At 35.4% G+C, this 25,042-nt stretch overlaps 1 protein-coding gene across 4 annotated transcripts in view; it reads right to left on the minus strand.

Annotated features, from left to right (window-relative positions):
* The window catches only part of LOC131938026 (WASH complex subunit 4), a 50,418-nt gene extending 25,826 nt beyond the window's left edge, over nucleotides 1–24,592 (minus strand). For 2 of the 4 annotated variants that reach the window (XM_059295847.1, XM_059295850.1), the window contains exons 1-17: nucleotides 24,478–24,592; nucleotides 24,230–24,319; nucleotides 17,657–17,796; nucleotides 15,262–15,427; nucleotides 14,899–14,966; nucleotides 13,695–13,774; nucleotides 13,535–13,577; nucleotides 11,111–11,214; nucleotides 8,345–8,465; nucleotides 7,903–8,020; nucleotides 6,416–6,543; nucleotides 6,124–6,284; nucleotides 4,758–4,875; nucleotides 4,002–4,127; nucleotides 3,076–3,183; nucleotides 461–551; nucleotides 274–329 (exon numbers count right to left, since the gene is read on the minus strand). In XM_059295847.1, coding sequence (XP_059151830.1) covers nucleotides 274–329; nucleotides 461–551; nucleotides 3,076–3,183; nucleotides 4,002–4,127; nucleotides 4,758–4,875; nucleotides 6,124–6,284; nucleotides 6,416–6,543; nucleotides 7,903–8,020; nucleotides 8,345–8,465; nucleotides 11,111–11,214; nucleotides 13,535–13,577; nucleotides 13,695–13,774; nucleotides 14,899–14,966; nucleotides 15,262–15,427; nucleotides 17,657–17,796; nucleotides 24,230–24,319; nucleotides 24,478–24,484 — 1,725 coding nt within the window. In that variant the 5' untranslated portion in view covers nucleotides 24,485–24,592. Of the gene's footprint in view, nucleotides 1–273; nucleotides 330–460; nucleotides 552–3,075; nucleotides 3,184–4,001; nucleotides 4,128–4,757; nucleotides 4,876–6,123; nucleotides 6,285–6,415; nucleotides 6,544–7,902; nucleotides 8,021–8,344; nucleotides 8,466–11,110; nucleotides 11,215–13,534; nucleotides 13,578–13,694; nucleotides 13,775–14,898; nucleotides 14,967–15,261; nucleotides 15,428–17,656; nucleotides 17,797–24,229 lie in introns of all 4 variants that reach the window. The other 2 variants (XM_059295848.1, XM_059295849.1) reach the window with 2 other exon arrangements.
* Nucleotides 24,593–25,042: the final 450 nt, after the last annotated feature.

Here is a 25,042-nt window from a genome sequence, read left to right on the forward strand (position 1 = left end):
AGTATTTGGTAGTGGAACCCTCACAGTATTTGGTAGTGGAACCCTCACTGTATTTGGTAGTGGAACCCTCACAGTATTTGGTAGTGGAACCTTCACAGTATTTGGTAGTGGAACCCTCACAGTATTTGGTAGTGGAACCATCACAGTATTTGGTAGTGGAACCCTCACAGTATTTGGTAGTGGAACCCTCTAAAGAATTTATTGTCCAAACTATTTATCATCTTTCTTTAAACCCTAACCATAAAGTTTTTATAGTCCAAACTAAATATTTACCAATTTTGTTCCAACTGCCATTGCTAGTTTAACAATCAGACGTCTTTCTTTACTGCCTAAAGAATAAAAAAAATATTTATCACATTTCTTTTTTCTTAAAAGCATAAAAACTAAACATTTATCATCTTTCTTTACTTTCTAAAGCATCAGAAATACATAATTATCACATGTTTAGGATGAAAATTACCTGGTCCATTGAAAGCAGATTCTGCCAGTACAAGTGCAGACAACACATCCAGCCTTTGCTCACTGTATTTCTTATCAGACATGATACGTTTCTGTATAAAATATCAGACATGATACGTTTCTGTATAAAATATCAGACATGATACGTATCTGTATAAAATATCAGACAAACATTTCTGTATAAAATATCAGACATGATACGTATCTGTATAAAATATCAGACATGATACGTATCTGTATAAAATATCAGACATACATTTCTGTATAAAATATCAGACATGAGAAGTATCTGTATAAAATATCAGACATACGTTTCTGTATAAATATCAGACATATGTTTCTGTATAAAATAGACATGATACGTTTCTGTATAAAATATCAGACATGATACGTTACTGTATCAAATATCAGACATATGTTTCTGTATAAAATATCAGACATGATACGTTTCTGTATAAAATATCAGACATGATACGTTTCTGTATAAAATATCAGACATACGTTTCCGTATAAAATATCAGACATGATACGTTTCTGTATAAAATATCAGACATATGTTTCTGTATAAAATATCAGACGTGATACTTCTCTGTATAAAATTTCAAACATATCGTTCTATGTAAAATATCAGACATGATACGTTTCTGTATAAAATATCAGACATGATGCATTTCTGTATAAAATATCAGACATACGTTTCTGTGTAAAATAACAGACATGATGCATTTCTGTATAAAATATCAGACATACGTTTCTGTATAAAATATCAGACATACGCTTCTGTATAAAATATCAGACATGATAAGTATCTGTATAAAATATCAGACATGATGCATTTCTGTATAAAATATCAGACATACGTTTCTGTGCAAAATATCAGACATGATACGTTTCTGTATAAAATATCAGACATGATGCGTTTCTGTATAAAATATCAGACATACGTTTCTGTGTAAAATAACAGACATGATACGTTTCTGTATAAAATATCAGACATGATACGTTTCTGTGTACAATAACAGACATGATACGTTTCTGTATAAAATATCAGACATACGTTTCTGTATAAAATATCAGACATACGTTTCTGTATAAAATATCAGACATATGTTTCTGTATAAAATATCAGACATACGTTTCTGTGTAAAATAACAGACATGATACGTTTCTGTATAAAATAACAGACATGATACGTTTCTGTATAAAATATCAGACATACGTTTCTGTATAAAATATCAGACATGATACGTTTCTGTATAAAATATCAGACATGATACGTTTCTGTATAAAATATCAGACATGATACGTTTCCGTATCAACCATGTATTTTTAGAAGTGTGTGTGAAATTTTTAAAACTGAGGTGCCTGTAAATGCACCTGGCACCTGTAAATGCACCTGGCACCTGTAAATGCACCTGGCACCTGTAAATGCACCTGGTACAGTTTGACCTAACGCTGACCACTGTGCAGGACAACCAATCAATGGATCACAGGTGCTGTTAGCTGCTGGGGAACTCTGGGCACATATGTGCATACTACTGCCTGTGCATCGCACCTCCAAAAAAATGTTAATGAAGGAGACCTTAAAGGTGTATTCTCAAAAATTCCAGAAGTTTGATGCTGATCAGATGCTATGTGTAGTTATGCATAAAAGACAAACACACACACCTTCACTTGTATACAGGGAGTGGTTTAAAATGGATGGAGATGATCAAATGGTAAAAGTAGACTTTAGGAAGCAAAATTTATGGTGAGAAGAAAACTGTATGGACATAAAAAAAATGCGAGTTTGACATTATTTCACTCAAGTTTATCTGAGAGGTGATAATTAAACAAGTAATAGATGGACATTATAATTAAACAAGTAATAGATGGACATTATAATTAAACAAGTAATAGATGGACATTATAATTAAACAAGTTATAGATGGACATTATAATTAAACAAGTTATAGATGGACATTATAATTACAAGTTATAGATGGACATTATAATTAAACAAGTAATAGATGGACATTATAATTAAACAAGTAATAGATGGACATTATAATTAAACAAGTAATAGATGGACATTATAATTAAACAAGTAATAGATGGACATTATAATTAAACAAGTAATAGATGGACATTATAATTAAACAAGTAATAGATGGACATTATAATTAAACAAGTAATAGATGGACATTATAATTAAACAAGTAATAGATGGACATTATAATTAAACAAGTAATAGATGGACATTATAATTAAACAAGTAATAGATGGACATTATAATTAAACAAGTAATAGATGGACATTATAATTAAACAAGTAATAGATGGACATTATAATTAAACAAGTAATAGATGGACATTATAATTAAACAAGTAATAGATGGACATTATAATTAAACAAGTAATAGATGGACATTATAATTAAACAAGTAATAGATGGACATTATAATTAAACAAGTAATAGATGGACATTATAATTAAACAAGTAATAGATGGACACAATAATTATAATAACTCAACATGCAATGATACAACATTTAAAGATGATTAAACACATTTTTGTTAAGAATGTGATATGTGAAATGTATTGATATGTGTGATAATTTGGCATGTTGAGCATTACCTTGGCTGTGCCAATTGCACTAAGAGCCTTGAAGCTAAGATACTGGATAATGTGATTGATAGATTCTGTCACAAGCATAGTCCTCCGATGAAATGTGTATTCAATAGACTAGGATAAATACAAGTATAACAAACATGTATTCTATAGACTTAGGTATATATAAGTATAATAACAGTGTATTCAACAAAGAATGATTGAAATATGAGTGTGAATGCTATATAAATATGCTAAAATAGATTTTTAAAAATAATATAGTCATTTCAATACTAAAATAAAATTTGAGTAGTCTTTTTTTAATAAAACTTATAATTCATTTAGCTGTTTAAAATAAAAACAAGTACAATTACAATTTTGGACTTGTCGGTCCATATGGCATATGAAGTAACACCTGCTTCTATAGCCACAGCATATGAAGAGATAGCGGGGTCAGCACTATGCCCAGATGTATTTACTTTTCTTATATGAGCGGGGTACCCATCAGAGCTGGGTAGACTCAGGGATGTCCTACAGACTCAAGCCAAGGATCTGAACAATTGAGACTTTCTGATAGGCAGTCATACGCTCTACCATCCAATCATGGCCTCTCAGCTCAGTTTTTAAATATTTTAAATTAAATTACCACAAGATAAGAAACACCCTTTTGAGTAGACTGTCAAATAGCAGATGCAGCAGAGTTCACCTATTTTTGGAACATCTTACACCCATTACTTTTTGCCCTGCACTTCTCATCATTATAGATCTATTAATTTATAATGATACTCTGTGCATTTGATAACATATAACATGTCGCATTTCAGAAAAACTGATCACTGTTTGATTCCCATAACATGACCACTGGCTATAGTCACAAGGGACAACTAAATTTTTGTAGAAAAAAAAGCTTAAGTCATCGGTTAGGTTTGGGGTACAAACAGACAAGTCAATACCTTTAGCAACTCAACAAGTCTACACAATGAAAGAACGGCTGCTTTGGTCATTGGTTTGCTTAAGATGACATGCAGGTTCATCACAGTCCGTATCAGATGACTTATGTTGTACGCATGAAGCAAACCCTGTTAGGGTGAAATGTAAAGTTAGGCTTGTTGTAGTGAGGCTCTATTAGGGTGAAATGTAAAGTTAGGCTTGTTGTAGTGAGGCTCTGTTAGGGTGAAATGTAAAGTTAGGCTTGTTGTAGTGAGGCTCTGTTAGGGTGAAATGTAAAGTTAAGCTTGTTGTAGTGAGGCTCTATTAGGGTGAAATGTAAAGTTAGGCTTGTTGTAGTGAGGCTCTATTAGGGTGAAATGTAAAGTTATGTAAATGTTTTTTTAATTGGACTTGTACCGAGGCTCTGTTAGGGTGAGCTAGCAGATGAGAACCAATGAGAAATGAGATGTGAGACTGTCCTAACTCTAAGAGTCAGGAGTTTGCAATTGGTCAGAGTTAAGCAGCAGTTAGAAAAAGTGGGACAAAGTTAAGTGTTAGAAATCAGTAGAGCAGTGAATTAGTTAGGGGGTTAGAGTTGAGTAGATTGTTTGGTAGTACAACTTAGAATTGTGTTCATATCATACTGCATTAGAAGGGTAGATCCCCTAACCTTACACATATATACATTACAGTGATATTTAAAAAATCATCTACATCACACACAGCTAAAAGACAAAATTGACCTGAATAAAGACAAACATCTAAAAAATAAGACTGACCTGAATAAAGACAATGCATCTGTTATTTAAGTCCTCCATTAGTGTACCTCCTTTTTCAAATGTAGTTTCCATGCGCACCATCCATGCAGCTACTGATGTACTTAAGGTCTGTACATCTCTTGGAAAAAATCAAGAAGTGAACTAACATCAAGCTCTGTTCAAGATTAAGCTAGAATAATCCATTTTAAACACACAAAATACCTTTCTCAAACCAAAATAGAATATGTGAATATCTTTGTGAATACACCCTGAGAAATGCTCACATGCAGTATACAAGCATGACACAAACACATACAATATACAAGCATAAGACACATGCATGGGAAAAAACACATGCAGTATACAAACATGACACACATTCATGCATACAACAATGATGTGGTACTGTGAATGATATTGTGATTGTGTGAATGATGATGTGAAATTGTGAATAATGATGTGGTATTGTGAATGATGATGTGGTATTGTGAATGATTATGTGGTGTTGTGAATGACTTGATGGTATTGTGAATGTTTTTTTAATCACAATTTGTTTTTTAATAATATTAATTCCAAATTCCTACAATTTGAGTATATTATGGTAATGAGGGTGTTAAAATTGTATGATTCAAAAGAAAAAAGTACTAAACATTTTAAGTTAAACTGTTAGCTTAACTAACTCTATTAAGAATGTTCAAGTCTTCTCAATAATTGGAAACAAGCTGTAAGAATACCCTAACCCTAAACTTACCAAGCTGTTAGAATACCCTAACCCTACCAAGCTGTTCAAATACCCTAACTCTACCAAGCTGTTAGAATACCCTAACCCTACCAAGCTGTTAGAATAGCCTAACCCTACCAAGCTGTTAAAATACCCTAACCCAACCAAGCTGTTAGAATAGCCTAACCCTACCAAGCTGTTAAAATACCCTAACCCAACCAAGCTGTTAGAATAGCCTAACCCTACCAAGCTGTTAAAATACCCTAACCCAACCAAGCTGTTAGAATAGCCTAACCCTACCAAGCTGTTAGAATACCCTAACCCAACCAAGCTGTTAGAATAGCCTAACCCTACCAAGCTGTTAAAATACCCTAACCCAACCAAGCTGTTAGAATAGCCTAACCCTACCAAGCTGTTAAAATAGCCTAACCCTACCAAGCTGTTAAAATACCCTAACACAACCAAGCTGTTAGAATAGCCTAACCCTACCAAGCTGTTAAAATACCCTAACCCAACCAAGCTGTTAGAATAGCCTAACCCTACCAAGCTGTTAGAATACCCTAACCCAACCAAGCTGTTAGAATAGCCTAACCCTACCAAGCTGTTAAAATAGCCTAACCCAACCAAGCTGTTAGAATAGCCTAACTCTACCCATCAAGTTCTGACCTGGTTAACATCTGGTTACGAGCAGTGAGCCAAGCCTGACTTTGCTGTGAGGCAGCCTGTACAGCCTTACGTTCTAGAAGTTGACTGGCATTGGGCAACCTTAGAAGGACAAATTCATTGGGAGAAAATACAACATTCCCAATCAGGTGAACACAAGGAATCTGAAAAGAAGAAAAATACTTGTAAAGAGAATATTTAACTCAGTTATATGATCATTTAACCAAATATCTAATCTGTAAAACAGCACGTAAGTAATATATTTGATTAGCATATATATATTTTTATATCAAACCTTGCGATACATATCCCATATCAGCTTGAAAATGCGTTTATCCAAAACACGGAAAATTTGGAAATGAATGATGAATAGCCCAATTGCACCAACATACTTGTATCGATGCTCAGTTTCATTACTTTCACCTAAGATAAAACTAGTAAGTGATCTATTGGCTGCACAATGCATATATTATGTGGTATGTTGGCTGCAAATAACAGAGATATGACCTAACTTTGAAAAAATAGGAAATTATTTGGGAACGAAACTTTAAGTTGCATCATAGTTAAAGCAGTGTCACACTATTATTTATTGTACTTATTAATAGTTTAATAGAGCTAATATTTTAAATACAAGAAGTTACTCTAAATAAAAAAATAAAAAAACTATCTGAAGTAGCCTAGCTGAGCTACATAGTTATTGACTATAATTCAAAATAATGTAGATCCTTGTTTTTTTCTCCCACAAACATGACACAGTTGTAGGGTCATGGTCAGTGCACACCTAATGTCACTCAGTGCACACCTAATGTCACTCAGTGCACACCTAATGTCACTCAGTGCATACCTAATGTCACTCAGTGCATACCTAATGTCACTCAGTGCACACCTAATGTCACTCAGTGCACACCTAATGTCACTCAGTGCACACCTAATGTCACTCAGTGCACACCTAATGTCACTCAGTGCATACCTAATGTCACTCAGTGCACACCTAATGTCACTCAGTGCACACCTAATGTCACTCAGTGCACACCTAATGTCACTCAGTGCATACCTAATGTCACTCAGTGCACACCTAATGTCACTCAGTGCACACCTAATGTCACTCAGTGCATACCTAATGTCACTCAGTGCATACCTAATGTCACTCAGTGCACACCTAATGTCACTCAGTGCACACCTAATGTCACTCAGTGCACACCTAATGTCACTCAGTGCACACCTAATGTCACTCAGTGCATACCTAATGTCACTCAGTGCACACCTAATGTCACTCAGTGCACACCTAATGTCACTCAGTGCACACCTAATGTCACTCAGTGCACACCTAATGTCACTCAGTGCACACCTAATGTCACTCAGTGCACACCTAATGTCACTCAGTGCACACCTAATGTCACTCAGTGCACACCTAATGTCACTCAGTGCACACCTAATGTCACTCAGTGCACACCTAATGTCACTCAGTGCACACCTAATGTCACTCAGTGCACACCTAATGTCACTCAGTGCACACCTAATGTCACTCAGTGCACACCTAATGTCACTCAGTGCACACCTAATGTCACTCAGTGCACAATTAATGTCACTCAGTGCAAACCTAATGTCACTCAGTGCAAACCTAATGTCACTCAGTGCACAATTAATGTCACTCCGTGCAAACCTAATGTCACTCAGTGAACACCTAATGTCACTCAGTGCACACCTAATGTCACTCAGTGCACAATTAATGTCACTCAGTGCAAACCTAATGTCACTCAGTGCAAACCTAATGTCACTCACCAATCCTTGCATCCAGCTCTATCAGCCAGTCCCTTATATTGACAGCAAACTCCTCTGCAAAGATTCCATTCTTTGAAACATTCACTTTCTCATCATCAAACAGCTGCTCCACACAGTTCTATAACATCCAAGTCATAAAATTAGCTCAGTTTCAAGCTACCTATTTTACTATTTAAGATTAACATATAATCAAGTAAATTAACTCTTTCCTAGTGATGTACACAGAACATTTGATTGTATTTTAATCCAAGTAAGAATACAAATGAAAACCACAAAGGATCTCAAACACAAAATCTAATTTTTCTCAAAAGTAGAAAACTGTGACAACTGTGGTTTAGACCCTGTGGCATTAAAATGGTAATATTGTTTTGAAATATGTGTAATAAAGCACGTAGCTCCTATATGAAACACAAGAAAGGAATGCATCAATAGATTTCAATACCTGGAATATCATCCCATCTAGCAGTTTGCCTTCTATCATCATCATTAATTTTTCAAAAGGTCGCACTTTCTCTTGAGCAATACCAAACTTGCTTGGGTCATGATGCACTGACTTGACCATCCTATTTAACATGCACACAACATATGTAGTGTAAGGGTTAGGGTGGCCACCCAACAAACATCCACCATTTACACATGCATCCACCCATCATGTAACTACACACCATTTAATTTACAAATACATCCACCCATCATTTAATTTACAAATACATCCACCCATCATTTAATTTACAAATACATCCACCCATCATTTAACCACACCACCACTGAACCAGCCACCATCCAACCTTTTCTCAACCACACATTCATCACTCATGCATACAATAGTCAGAGTTACATTTTATGAACTTATGGTAAAATGGGCAGGTGGAGTAGCTGTGACCATAGAGGCTCTAATATTAGTTGGGTGTACTACAGAGATGGGTGGACACAGAGAGGTCCCACAGAGATGGCTGGACTCAGGGATGTCCTAAAGATTGGGATCCGGACAAAAGGCCGACAAGACTAAAGGCCGACAAGACAAAAGGCCGACAAACAAAATGCCGACAAACAAAATGCCGACAAACAAAATGCCGACAAGATAAAAGGCTGACATCCAAAAGGCAGACACCTAAAAGGCAGACAAGACAACAGGCCGACAAGTTTTATAAATACAAACTACAATTACAGCCTTGTTTAATATCTAAAATATGTAATTATATACGACTTTTTAAGTTTCTAATAAATATTCTTAGGTACATACAATAGGGTAAAATAAAACACATGATGTAACCAATTATTTGTTGCTGATATATTGGTACATATTTAGGGAAATCATAGGGGTAAGCTTACACAAAAAAATTCCTAAAAAACGTTTTAATAACAAGCTTTTATGTAATGATGCACTAAAAAGTAGAAAATAAATTATACACTACTATTTAAATTACTATAAAGAAAAGCGTGGGTCACTTTAGTACTTTAGTACCTATTGGATACCTTTACTAATATTTGAGAAGAGACCCACGCTTTTCTTTATAGTAATTTAAATAGTAGTGTATAATTTATTTTCTACTTTTTAGTGCATCATTACATAAAAGCTTGTTATTAAAACGTTTTTTATGAATTTTTTTTTCAGTACTTTACATGTATTATTTACAATAGTGTTACATGACTAAAAACCATTGCGCGTCTACTGAAGGTGATGGCGCAGCGATTGAACGTGATGATGCATGTGGTGTGGTTGGATAGACATGCCTATTGATTCGGTCCAAATTTTAATTAATTCATAAAAAATTAATTAGGCATCCAGTTAAGTCAAATTTAGTTTCAGATTGCATTGTCTTCATGTCTTGACCCACGTGCCAAATGTGAATCGTATCGGTCAAGTAGAAGTTTCCGAATTTTCACTCCTTCGTTTCGATCTAGACTGACGACAGACTGTCGACTGACGACAGACAGAGGAAGTGAGTTAAATAAAAGCTTGTAAAAAACAAAAATAACGCACCAATTTTGGCACACTTGTATCATAATCACAACAGAATTTATTTAATCCAACCTATAAAATATACACTTTTTTTCATGCAATTCGCAATGGACGAATGTAGTCTAGTCAAGGCAAACGATTGTCCTACTTCATTCGGTTTCTTTGATTTCTTTGCAAAATATAGTGGTAATTAACGCCACCTGTCTGTTTATTCTTTGTACACTCCTGTCATCTCAAGTGGCATGGACCCCATAGTTCACCTTATAAGGATCGCAACTAGCATTGTCTCTTGGCGTTCCGCCTTGTTGCATGTGGGCGATGATGCCGGCGGCTTTTGACTTGGTTCTTTGATGATTATCTTACCTCGATTATAAAGCTCATGGTTGCTAAACCGAAAAGCCTCGAGTTCGAACCTTCGGGTAGATGAGGCTTGTTAGCTATGGACAGCCACTCTTCTAGGAGAAACAACTCCAAAATTAAACAACTACTGCCTTGTAGTTTGTTCTTGGTTGGACAAAGGCTATGGAAGCAAATCCAAAAAGAAAAACAGGCTGAAATCGGAGTCAATGGCCTGAATGGCGCATAACCAGTTGACACGTATCCTTAATTGTGATGGAGGCGTGGTCAAGTCGGCAAAAAGCTCATGTTTGATAAATACAAAAAGTCTCGAGTTCAAACCCTCTGGCAGATAAGGCTCGATCCCTTCCAACACTAAAAATTAAGAACGAAGAAGAAGATCCTTTGTATTTAAGACACACTCGTAATCTCCAGTCGCTTGACCCGATGGTTCACCTTATAAGGATTGCAACTAGCACCGTCTCTTCTCTTTAACGTTTTACCTTTTTTCATGCCTCATTTTGATGATTGTCAATATAGGAGCTATGCAGTAACACAACTTTTGCGATATTAGTATTTTTTATGCTTGTCGGCCTTATGGTTTGACAGCCTTATGGTCTGTTGGCCTTATGTCCTGTCTGTCTTTTGGCTGTCGGACTTTTGTCTTGTCGGCCTTATGTCATACACCCCTAAAGATTTGAGTCCAAGATCCTTCCTTAGAAGTTGAGCGTACTTCCACCCAGCCTAACCCTTCTACCACCAGCCATCCATACATACAGCAAACATCCAACTACTAAATGCAACACTCACCCATACATTCAGCAATACATAGTTACCACTTATCAAGATATCAAAGCTTCATCCAAAACTCCACCACATACAACTAAGCATGTTGCTTTTATTACTTACCTTTTGTAAAGTGTCCAATGATCTTTAAGTGTTGGATGAAAATCTATGATGTGATCCAAGGTAATGAGAACAGTCAATAAATCTCCCAAATGTTCAAACACTACCTACATCAATCAAAAGAAATCATAAATATCTATACCATTCAAATACATAACATAGGTATGGATAAAAAAGCATATGTGTCTGTGTGTGTGTGTGTGTGTGACAGGTATGACATTTTTTGCCAAGTAGGTACGTGCACGCCCAAATCTAGGGAATTGAGGAGCCTAGATGACAACCACCACCAATGTTTAGACCAGGGGTCTCCAAACTTTTTAGTCCGAGGGCCGCATTAACTGTCAAATTTCAGTTCGGGGGCCAGTTTCTTCCAGGTATGTCTTTGATTTTTCTGGGCAAAGTTCCTCAGCCATCACCAACAAACGATTTTTCCTCAGACAAAAAAATCTCCGCGGGCCGGATGAGAGGACTTCACGGGCCGGATGCGGTTTGGAGACCCCTGGTATAGACCACTGCCACTAATGTTTTGACCAGTGCCACTAATGTCTTGACCAGTGCCACTAATGTCTTGACCACTGCCACTAATGTTTTGACCAGTGCCACTAATGTTTTAACCAGTGCCACTAATGTCTTGACCAGTGCCACTAATGTTTTGACCACTGCCACTAATGTTTTGACCAGTGCCACTAATGTCTTGACCAGTGCCACTAATGTTTTGACCACTGCCACTAATGTTTTGACCAGTGCCACTAATGTTTTGACCAGTGCCACTAATGTCTTGACCAGTGCCACTAATGTTTTGACCACTGCCACTAATGTTTTGACCACTGCCACTAATGTTTTGACCACTGCCACTAATGTTTTGACCACTGCCACTAATGTTTTGACCAGTGCCACTAATGTCTTGACCAGTGCCACTAATGTTTTGACCACTGCCACTAATGTTTTGACCAGTGCCACTAATGTTTTGACCAGTGCCACTAATGTCTTGACCAGTGCCACTAATGTTTTGACCACTGCCACTAATGTTTTGACCACTGCCACTAATGTTTTGACCACTGCCACTAATGTTTTGACCACTGCCACTAATGTTTTGACCACTGCCACTAATGTTTTGACCACTGCCACTAATGTCTTGACCAGTGCCACTAATGTCTTGACCAGTGCCACTAATGTTTTGACCACTGCCACTAATGTTTTGACCAGTGCCACTAATGTCTTGACCAGTGCCACTAATGTCTTGACCAGTGCCACTAATGTTTTGACCACTGCCACTAATGTTTTGACCAGTGCCACTAATGTCTTGACCAGTGCCACTAATGTTTTGACCCGTGCCACTAATGTCTTGACCAGTGCCACTAATGTTTTGACCACTGCCAATAATGTTTTGACCACTGCCACTAATGTCTTGACCAGTGCCACTAATGTTTTGACCACTGCCACTAATGTCTTGACCAACGCAACTAATGTCTTGACCAACGCCAATAATGTTTTGACCACTGCCACTAATGTTTTGACCACTGCCACTAATGTTTAGACCAGTGCCACTAATGTTTTGACCACTGCCACTAATGTTTTGACCACTGCCACTAATGTTTTGACCACTGCCACTAATGTTTTGACCACTGCCACTAATGTTTTGACCAGTGCCACTAATGTCTTGACCAGTGCCACTAATGTCTTGACCAGTGCCACTAATGTTTTGACCACTGCCACTAATGTTTTGACCAGTGCCACTAATGTCTTGACCAGTGCCACTAATGTTTTGACCACTGCCACTAATGTTTTGACCACTGCCACTAATGTTTTGACCAGTGCCACTAATGTTTTGACCACTGCCACTAATGTTTTGACCAGTGCCACTAATGTCTTGACCAGTGCCACTAATGTCTTGACCAGTGCCACTAATGTTTTGACCACTGCCACTAATGTTTTGACCACTGCCACTAATGTCTTGACCAGTGCCACTAATGTTTTGACCACTGCCACTAATGTCTTGACCAGTGCCACTAATGTTTTGACCACTGCCACTAATGTTTTGACCACTGCCACTAATGTTTTGACCACTGCCACTAATGTCTTGACCAGTGCCACTAATGTTTTGACCACTGCCACTAATGTTTTGACCACTGCCACTAATGTTTTGACCACTGCCAATAATGTTTTGACCACTGCCACTAATGTCTTGACCAACGCAACTAATGTCTTGACCAACGCCAATAATGTTTTGACCAACGCCAATAATGTTTTAGACCACTGCCAATAAAGTTTTGACCAGTGACATAATGGAATAGTTTTCACCACTTTCATAACCATATAATTAATGTAATAATTAGAGCTATAACACTTTCATACAATAATAGTAAATGTAATAATTAGAGACATAAAATATGTACACTACGATGAACATAATTGTTCAATACATACTTGAAAATGAACATCTTTAACATCAATCATTTTTGGCCCTGGTCTGAAATAATTAACATTCTAATAAATTCAATTATCAAATTCAATATTTTATAGGAATTACAGAAAATATTGTTAGGAAAGGGAGAATTATGTGGGATTAAGAAATGGAATAACTTACTTGTTTGTATAGAGACAAGAAAGTTGTTTCAAAACAAATTTTGTAACTTCGTAACATCTTGAGACAAAACAGGACAGCTCCTGCATGACAGTCAATACATAGCTTTATATTAGAGACTAACCTAAACAGTCAATACACAGCTTTATATTAGAGACTAACCTAAACAGTCAATACATAGCTTTATATTAGAGACTAGCCTAAACAGTCAATACACAGCTTTATATTAGAGACTAGCCTAAACAGTCAATACACAGCTTTATATTAGAGACTAGCCTAAACAGTCAATACACAGCTTTATATTAGAGACTAGCCTAAACAGTCAATACATAGCTTTATATTAGAGACTAACCTAAACAGTCAATACATAGCTTTATATTAGAGACTAACCTAAACAGTCAATACACAGCTTTATATTAGAGACTAGCCTAAACAGTCAATACACAGCTTTATATTAGAGACTAACCTAAACAGTCAATACACAGCTTTATATTAGAGACTAACCTAAACAGTCAATACACAGCTTTATATTAGAGACTAGCCTAAACAGTCAATACACAGCTTTATATTAGAGACTAGCCTAAACAGTCAATACACAGCTTTATATTAGAGACTAACCTAAACAGTCAATACACAGCTTTATATTAGAGACTAGCCTAAACAGTCAATACATAGCTTTATATTAGAGACTAGCCTAAACAGTCAATACACAGCTTTATATTAGAGACTAGCCTAAACAGTCAATACATAGCTTTATATTAGAGACTAGCCTAAACAGTCAATACACAGCTTTATATTAGAGACTAGCCTAAACAGTCAATACATAGATTTATATTAGAGACTAACCTAAACAGTCAATACACAGCTTTATATTAGAGACTAACCTAAACAGTCAATACATGGTTTATATTAGAGTTAGAGACTAATTCGAACAGCCTCTACACAACTTCCGCAAGGTTACAAGACAATTGAATAGACCTGAAGTCAGACAAAACAACTGCAAAATCCAATTATGGGATTTGAATTATATGATGAAATACGGAAGCAACAAACTAATTCAAGTGTTTATCGCCGCTTTATTCTAAAGAGCTTAAAATTCGACATTTGATTCTACATAGACAGTTATAATCATGGAGCCGAAAAACTATAAATAAAGAAAAAAGAAAACCAAATGATGGAACTTTGAATTGCATTTAAAATGAATCACCTGCAACAACGAAAACATTCTCCCTATTTGAATTTGTGCCTCTCCCTCTTCTAGTCCAGTGTCAGGCTCTACATAGAAGAACAATCTTGAAAATATTACAATCACAAAAATTGGGACTAACTAGACTACATTATAATTTAAAGGGATACACTAAACATGCATTATTATAATCTAATCAGTTTTGTTGTAGAATTTGCTTGATAAAACTAAAAGCAATAAACAATTTTAAAATCACTGCTCAACTTTGTAAAAAAAACTAATAGGTGGATAGGTCTTTTATGGCAGCCATACCAAGGCAACAGCTTAAAAATGTAGGTCAAGTGGCAACCTAAACAAGTGTAATACATAACAAAATGTGCTTACCCCCTTCACCATATAAGAGTAATGCATTATAAAATTTGCTTCTAGCTTCATGTCTCAAGGCATCTATTTCAGCGCAGAGAGCAGCCAGGACAGTCAAAACCTTGTTGAGAATTTTATTGTCTGTACGAATCAACTGAAGTAGAGTTGTCTGTTCATATGGCAGAATCTATACAAAATAACAATTTCACTATTAGTTTTTTTTTAAATACACTACAGTCACTTTTACAAAATAAAAACTGTATCAAGCATTCACCATACATTCAAATAAAATATTGTGATGTTTGATGATTTAATAACAAATTTTCTATAAGAAACTGGTTGAGTCAGTAGAGCTCCTGGTTGGTAAACCAAAAAATTCAGGTTCAAACACTTGTGCAGATGAGGATGGACAGCTGGGGACAGCAACTCTTCTAAAAGTGACAACTCTAAAATCAAACAACTGCTGCCTTGTTGTTTGCTCTCTGTTGGACAAAAACTATGGAAGCAAATCCAAAAAGGAAAGCAGGCTGAAATTGTAGTCAACGGCCTAGATCTATATGGCGCAAAACAAGTTGACACGTATACCTAATTGTGTTGGGTGGGATACCTTCCAACACTAAACGTAAGAACGCAGAAGCAGGAGAATGAAATTCACAAAAAATGCTTTCATTTCATTGGAATATGAATAGGCTACCTGGTTTAAGATCCCAAAAAGATCAAAACTAATACCTAAATATAGAACAGTACTAGCACCTACTGTTGTGACCTCGACAGTACCACTGGTATCAAATGACAGACCAGGACGGACCAGAGGGAAAACCCCACAGGTCAATATGACCTGGACAGACCGGACTGTTAATAGCGCAGGAAGATGACCGTGGTTTGCAGCCACAAGATGCTGACACCTTAGGTTGACCATGGCCTGACCCCCAAGGCCAAGACAGACTATATATGACAGGGGATGGGAAGCCCGGGGACGAATGACTCTAACGACGTGTTGTGTGCATGTGTGTCACTGTACAAATAAACATTTATATATTTATACATGCGGCTTTTGTCTTTGTACACACTCCACACCACCACTCACAACCCTAACCCATAAAAAATATTACCTACACTGAGATCGCATTTATTATAAAACAAAAATAATTACATACACTGAGATCCCATAAAAAATATTACCTACACTGAGATCCCATATAAAATATTACCTACACTGAGATCCCATAAAAAATATTACCTACACTGAGATCCCATATAAAATATTACCTACACTGAGATCCCATAAAAAATATTACCTACACTGAGATCCCATATAAAATATTACCTACACTGAGATCCCATATAAAATATTACCTACACTGAGATCCCATATAACATATTACCTACACTGAGATCCCATAAAAAATATTACCTACACTGAGATCCCATAAAAAATATTACCTACACTGAGATCCCATATAAAATATTACTGTGATGACGCAAGATTACGTCAGACATGTTTAGCAGATATAGGTTAGCAGAAACAGACTATAGGCCTAGTTGGTTGGTTAGAGAGGCCAATGGGCGCACAGGGCTGACCGGTCACGTGGGACGGTCAGCTGACCACTGTTAGGCCGGGAGATGATGATTAGCTAGCGAGGGCAGAAGGTGTTAGGTTGTAGAATGGAGCAGACGTAGTTATGTAGAGAACAGTTAGAATGTAGATAGTGGTAGGATTGGTCATGGAAGGGCGTGTTAGTAGAGTTAGTAATAGTAGTGGTAATAGATATTATTTAACAGGCTAGTTAGATAGAAACTTGATTTTTATAATTTTAATAAAGAACTTTGTATTTGGAACTGAACTGTGTGTTATTGGATTCATTCGTTCCGCCTTCTAAAAATCCCCACCCTCACAACTGGTGCAACTAGAAGAACTTCAAACAAAGATCATTTCGTACCATCACAATTACCTACACTGAGATCCCATATAAAATATTACCTACACTGAGATCCCATAAAAAATATTACCTACACTGAGATCCCATATAAAATATTACCTACACTGAGATCCCATATAAAATATTACCTACACTGAGATCCCATAAAAAATATTACCTACACTGAGATCCCATAAAAAATATTACCTACACTGAGATCCCATATAAAATATTACCTACACTGAGATCCCATATAAAATATTACCTACACTGAGATCCCATATAAAATATTACCTACACTGAGATCCCATATAACATATTACCTACACTGAGATCCCATATAAAATATTACCTACACTGAGATCCCATAAAAAATATTACCTACACTGAGATCCCATATAAAATATTACCTACACTGAGATCCCATATAACATATTACCTACACTGAGATCCCATATAAAATATTACCTACACTGAGATCCCATATAACATATTACCTGCATGGAGATCGGATCAAGTGACATGTCCCACGCATCTCCAATGGTGTCATCAAGAGCATCTTCTATTTCCTTCAACTGAGTTGCATACTCTTCAAGGAAATTTCCGTATTTCTTTAACTGTAGCTCACCAACTATTTCTGCACAGTAGTAAAGAAATGCAAAAGACAAGATTACATTTTTTGTAACTTTTTGAAACAATCGTAATTATATAATTGGACATAATGAAGTAATGAACAATTTATAATCTAAAAACACAAATGAAAATTCTTAACTAATGAACCATAGATAATCTAAACACTAACCAATATCTTAAGTAATGAACACTAGGTTATCAAAGTAATCAATTTTTTAAACTCTAGATGCTCACCTGAGTCCCTAACCCTGACCCAATTTGATAATGGCCCTTCATAAAACCAGAAGATACATTGAAATACTCTCAAAAATGTAATTAACAAAACCAGATATAAAAGAAAATTAAGGGGAGAGAAAAACAGAAAAGGAAACACCATGAACCACAAACCAAACCCCACAACACCCTTACACAACCCCCCCCCCCCTAAACCACACATCCAGAGGCGTATCCAGGTTTTCGCTGTAGGGGAAGCAAAAAGAGCAAAAAAAGGTGCCGATTTTTAACGCATTCTATATACGTGTATTATATATATATATATATATATATATATATATATATATATATATATATATATATATATATATATATATATATATATATATACATGTATTATATATATACGTGTATTATATATATATATATATATATATATATATATATATATATATATATATATATATATATATATATATATATTATTAGCTGTATGTCATTACTTCGCTATGATGTAAAATAAATTGAAAGTAGCACTCTGAAGAAATAAGAAAAAAAAAAACACAATGTAGGCCGACAAAACAATAATAATCATTAAAAAAGTTTTAAAAAACCCACGTTTTCTGATTGAACTAAAAAGTAGAAAATAAATGCTATACATCACAATAATGCAAGCGATCACTCTACTATAAGCGATGAAAAACGTGGGGCACCGAAGTAAAAGTTATATTACTATTGATTAGATAATACTATTGACTTTTATTAGGGAGCTTGTAGAGAGTCAACAGTATTAGAAACTGTAAGAAAATCACGGCGCCCCACGTTTTTCATCGCTTATAGTAGAGTGATCGCTTGCATTATTGTGATGTATAGCATTTATTTTCTACTTTTTAGTTCAATCAGAAAACGTGGGTTTTTTTTTAAACTTTTTTAATGATTGTTATTTTCTACTTTTTAGTCTTTGTCTGTTTGTTTGCATTGAAATCTTGCTATCGATTTTATCTTTTCACTTTTTTTTTGGGTAAACGAAGACAACTCGTAAAAAGACAACTCGTAAAAAACACGTTGTGTGAATACGTTACTGACTAGAACACATAGATTTGAACCCGTGTCGAGTGGGTTAGCAATCGTGTGCCCAACCACTCGACCATATCGTCTCCCCCATACTGGCCACCAGTTGTTACGTTCTGGTTGTTTGTAGACAAACACCGCGTGATAACTACTCAGTAAGCAAAAAGAGGGAGAGTACCGAACCTTGTTTTCATCAAATTACAGTTACTGGGTTATGTCCCTTTTCCCCCCACGTTTTTTGTACAATTATATAGGGGTATAAAATGATCAATAAAATGTTTCCATGGATCAATTTAGTAATAATAACAGTTGAATATTCTATTGTCATCCGAAACAAAGCTTCCCTGAAAATTTCAGCGCGCTAGCTAACTGGGAAGTGCCCGAAATTTCGATCGCAAGATTTGATTGGAAAAACAAACAAACAAACAAACAGAGGCGAAAGCAAGTTAAAGAAAACGTGGGAAAAATTGTATAAAAACAAAAAAAAAAAAATCTACACACACTACAACCAAAAACAATGAACGTAACACAATCTGTTTTGTAATTCTTGTAAACAAATTTCTTACATCATAATTCCTGGGAAATTATTTAAGACAAGTGAAATAGGGGAAATAATCACTCTCTTAATATAAATCTGTATATATCTACACATTTAATTATAAATATCAAAACAAATAAATAATTACTTTAGAATATAATCAAATTGTTTAACACTATTCGTGTTTACAAAATGTTTTTGTCTATAATCATAATTCAATATATTGTCATCATAAATGCTAAAGTATTACAGCATAATTAATGTTTTTAAAATCAAAGTGGGTATAAAACCACGCTTTTCGATATAATAGAAAACATTCGGAATAAAAGCCTACATTTAACTAAATGTCAGTCTTTTAGTTCAGATCATATATTTTAATTAACTACTGCTTCTTTGTGTTCTTTAAAGATCATTTTTTAACATAGTGATAGGTAAGGGTTAGATCACTGTATTGATCACACACCTTTTTACTGGTAATTGCAAAAACAATATTCACAGAGTTTTACGTTTAAAAAGCTATTTTTTTTTTGGCGGCATGGTACTTTGGTACATCACTACGCGTTTTTCTACATGTGCTTAACAGATCAGTTCGGGGTGGGAGGGTGGGTTCAACTTCATTCACCACTGTCCGGTCACTTTAGGTCAATTATCCAACCCAGTGTATACCTAGGTGTGACATTAATGTCGCTCTACACAATTGTGGTGGTGAGGTGTGTGTGTGTGTGTGAGGGGGGGGGGGGGGGGGAGATAACCAACTCAGAGTGAACATAGAGTCAGTTTTTAGATGACTGTTCTAAACATACACATATATATTACACAAATATATATTACAGAAATAGATTTAAATAAGTAGCAGTGGTATTATGACAATATTTTTTTACAGAGGGGTCCATGGGGGAGGGGGGTTGTAACTGTTTCATATAATTTGTAATCGTAATCACTATCGCGCAAACTGTAAGAATACTACTACTTCATAGTGTTGACGTTGTTGACCTTGTCAAAATTTCCCCACCACTACGCAGTTTGCTCATCAGTAAATTTAAATAGAGGTGCCACATCAGTTGTATTTGTTTCTGTATTGTAATTTTTTTAAAAATTAATCACACGATTCAAACTGTATATATAAAGTAATTATGTGTGAAGTTTTATGTATAACATTTTCTAATTCAATTATTCGTAAGCAAATACATTATACAGTTGCCTTAAGCTTAACACCCCTCTTGCCAAGTGGTACTACCCGTAGAGGTTTTTTAAACATTGCAATGCATCGTAATGGTTATTTTTAGAATGGCAAACTGATGCAGCTGTTAATACGTGTTGTAAACGTAGACACTACTAGACTAGTACAATAATGCTTAATTGCTGCATGAAAAGAAATCTTGTGATTTACAAAGATGTGCCGACCAAAAATATTTTTTTAACAAATATCATTGTTTAAAACTTTGAGTTTAAAAAGTTTCCAAAAAGGCGCCACTTTGCTGAAAATGGCCAGAGGGGGAGCGGCCACTCCCCCTGCTCCCCCCCTGCGTACGCTACTGCACACATCCCAATCCTAACCCAATCTTAGCATTGAAATTAGCAAGTCATATGTGTATTTAGTTAACTTAAGTTATAGGCATTTTGATAAAAACCTTAGGGTTAAAGATTAAAGATGGCGTACTAGTAAAATAAGTCAAATAAAGTGCATATATTAACTTATTGTGCAAAGTCATTTTTACTGAAAAAAAATTCCAATGCCATGGTCAGCCTATTATTTCAGCATGCCCTACTAGGTAAATTTTTTCTCCGTGTAGTTACAATTTTTTTTACGTTTTTTAAAATGGGTCCTAAAATGACCCTTTTTAAAAATGGACAGCCATTTTTTCAAAGAATTAATTTAAAAAAGGGCTGTTTCGAGTTCTCGTGAACTAACTACCAGTATCTTGACAACGAATTGGAAAACGACGTTTTCATGAAAATAATGACCCTAGAGGAATGGCTTTTGAAGATTATTAAATAAAAAACTGTGTATTGGGTACATGTGTTGATTCTAAAGTTGTGGGATGATATTTAGAATCGACCCTTTGAATCCCAAACAGTTCATCAATCCCCCCCCCCCCCCCACCTCCCGGTGTGGCCTCAACCAACCGGCGGGCTCGTTGCATTGATTTAAATATAGTTGCATTGATTTAAATATAAACACAAAACAATATAAACAATCTACTTTCAGTCGGTCAGGCCACATACCACACACGAATAGTGTTGTGTGTCGTGCCTTAATCAAAACAAACTATCTCCCTTCATTATAATTAGATATAGCTTATTTATTTAATGAATGAATTAATTTGCTGGTTTAAAAACTAATGAGATCATTTACTGCATGGTAGCACAAAAACATTTTTGAGATATTGTAGCAAGTACCCTAATCGTGCATTAAACTAGAATAAAGTTAAAGGGCTGTACTCAATAACAATGAAAATAATGAAATGCCGGCTTCAAACTATGATTTCCCCATATTCTTCTACTAGAAATTTAGCTCCATCGTTTAAATGACTGCACCCTCCACCTCTCGCCTAATTTAATATAAAGTTACACTTTCAACTCCGTTAGGATGTGAGATCTACTGACGCTTTGTTTTCGGCAAAAAGATTATAATAAAATGGCATTATGGGGGGAGTGATATTTCTAGCATAGTGACCACACATAAGGACATGAGAATTATGAGAGGATTTTGTCATGTATACAAAGCTAAGACTCTGAACAGTTGCCTTACCATATGCTGGCTAACATTAGAAGCGTAGTTAAGAAGTCATTTGATTTTAAGTTCACGTTACACAAGAATAAACAGAGCTACTTTCACTAAAAACAGGCTTAATTAGATTTAGAACAGGTATTTCTGATTACTAAATTGACGATGGCTTCAAATTCATTGGTTTTATTTTTCTATCACTTATTGAAAATGAAATCGCACCGCCATCGTATAAAATGCTTTGAGAGCTTGGGACTTGAGATAATATAAACAAACCTGGAAGCTGTCAACCAAACGGCTTATAATTTTAATTTAACTACCACTAACTAGGCATTTTGTTGAACATTTCAAAACGATTTTTTAATTTAAAAAAGTATTAATAAGAGCTAGCACACTAATAAACTAAGCCAATTTAGCATATTTTAACTTTCTGTGCAAAGTCATTATTACTGAAAAAAATTCCAAAGTCAGGTTGGCCTGTGGCACCCTCCACTGAACTTGACTGAAGGAAATAATATCTGACCTGTGACCTTCATTTAAACAGAATTTACTTTTGTTTTTTTTTACTATAAGTAAAATTGTGCTTAATCTTACCCAAATAAGTAATAAAAATTTGAAAATTAATTTTAATTACTGCTGTACAGTGAGATAAACAGCTTAATAAACATGTGCTTTCCTAAGGGGGTGTGGCACATCGCAATTGGAACTTTTATATTTCAGTGTTTTATGAGTATATTTGTACACAATCAGCATTCTATGCTTTTTAAATTGAAAAAGGGTAATATATACCTACCAAGTTATAAAACCTGCAATCTAACTAACAATTCATACTTTCAGTTTAAAAAATAATAAAAACGATCATCAATGAAGAAAGCGTAAACATTCTATTTTTTGGTATGCCATAAAAAAAAAACAGTCATAAATCTAGCCAAATGATTGGATTCTTGTGTGGCACACTTTTTCCCGCACCTCGTTTTCACCAAAAGAGAGATTATAATATAACGGCATTATTGAGGGGTTATCATTTTCGCCAACCTCATCTCATAAAGACCATAAATTATTACCAATTAATTGTAATGTGTGTAAAATTAATGCTTTCAAGTTTTAAATAGACATAATCTGGTTTAAAATAGGAGCGGTATTTTACAGTTATTTGATTTAAAAGACAAGAAGAAAATAGAGCTAGTTTCGCTAAGGCGCCGATTGCGAGACAAACAAATAAATTAGGTCAAAAGTACACCTGACAATTCTTAAATAACATACTTAAATAGAAACGGATAGTTCCTATTTCTAAAATTGATGATAGCTTCATAATCATTAGTTTGACGTTACTACCACGTACAGCAAAACTGGTCGCTGTATTTAGTAAGCGCATGGGCCATGAGAGGCCACGAAAACAACAAACCCTGAAGCTGTGAATCGAACCCTACACTAACCCAACACTCCTTTAATAAGAAGATTGGGCCCTAATAACTAATACCTGATTATTGATTTCAAACAAACAAAATTAAATGGATGATTATAGATACCGGTGTCCGATAATGGAATCTTCTTTAAAAAAGGGGTGTTGAGTTGTTAGTAGTACTGTAATCTCGACTAATTTTATGGTTATAAATTAGGGTTAGGCATATGGTAGGACCAGGGTTGGGGTTCGGGTTTGCATTGAAATTAGCTAACCATGTGTGAATAGTGTATTCAGTTAACCACCACCAGTCACCCCTTTTTTTAAAGAAGATTCCATTATCATTATGATCATTATCGAAGACTGAAGACCGGTGAAAACATTCTCCCAATTAAATGTTTAATGTAGGTCTAGAGAAATCTAGATCTAGAGATATAATCCCATAAAATTGCTTGGGTTTATCTTACACTGCTTTCACAACTTACTTAGTGAACCATCGTCAAATCTGTCAAATTCCCAATCACCAGTGGGCGTTACCATAGCTTGTGGATTTGGAATGGACATCTTATGAACTTCTTTGTTAAAACAAAATATTTTGATAATATTATTTGATTATAATTGTAAGTTCAAAATATTCACATTTTGAATCTATTAATCTAGATAACTTAATAAAACTATTCTTTCAAATAATAATAAATGTCTACGTATTGTTTTTATTTGTGTTCTGCATCACCTGTCATCAACTCTACATGTCAGCTGAAACGGAAGTTTATCTTTCGTCTTGCCAGATAAAATTAATTTTAATTAAGCCTAACGCCCATATGAGAAAAAAAAAAAGTGCAGCTATCCCCCCATAACTTTATTTTAGGCCAAGGCTATTCCCAGCCGGTTGGGAATAGCCGTATTGGGGCTATTCCCAGTCGACTGTGAATAGCCCCAATACGGCTATTCACAGTCGGCTGTCATTTCATGCTAAATACGACTGTGAATAATATCTTTAAATAATAAAAGCATTTATTGTGACTGGGGAATGAGGTATACATTAAGAGAGCAGTGCTATTTTTATTTTGTTATAAAAGAGTTATTAGCCTACAATTAAAGTTTAGTTTAGCTTTTAGGCTCATATCAGACATATCTGCTACAGGCTACGTAGGTCATAGGCAGTAGCGTAAGGGGGGGGGGGGGGGGCAAAATGGGGGTGCAAATGGAAAGTTTGAGGGAGGGGGGGGGTGCAAATGGAAATCTTGAGCGGGGGTGCAAATCGAAAAGTTTAGTTGGTTGTTCACATTGCTATTCAC

This window comes from Physella acuta, unplaced genomic scaffold (genome assembly GCF_028476545.2).
Source record: "Physella acuta isolate Inbredline_101_S28 unplaced genomic scaffold, ASM2847654v3 ptg000229l, whole genome shotgun sequence".
Lineage (NCBI taxonomy): Eukaryota > Metazoa > Mollusca > Gastropoda > Physidae > Physella > Physella acuta.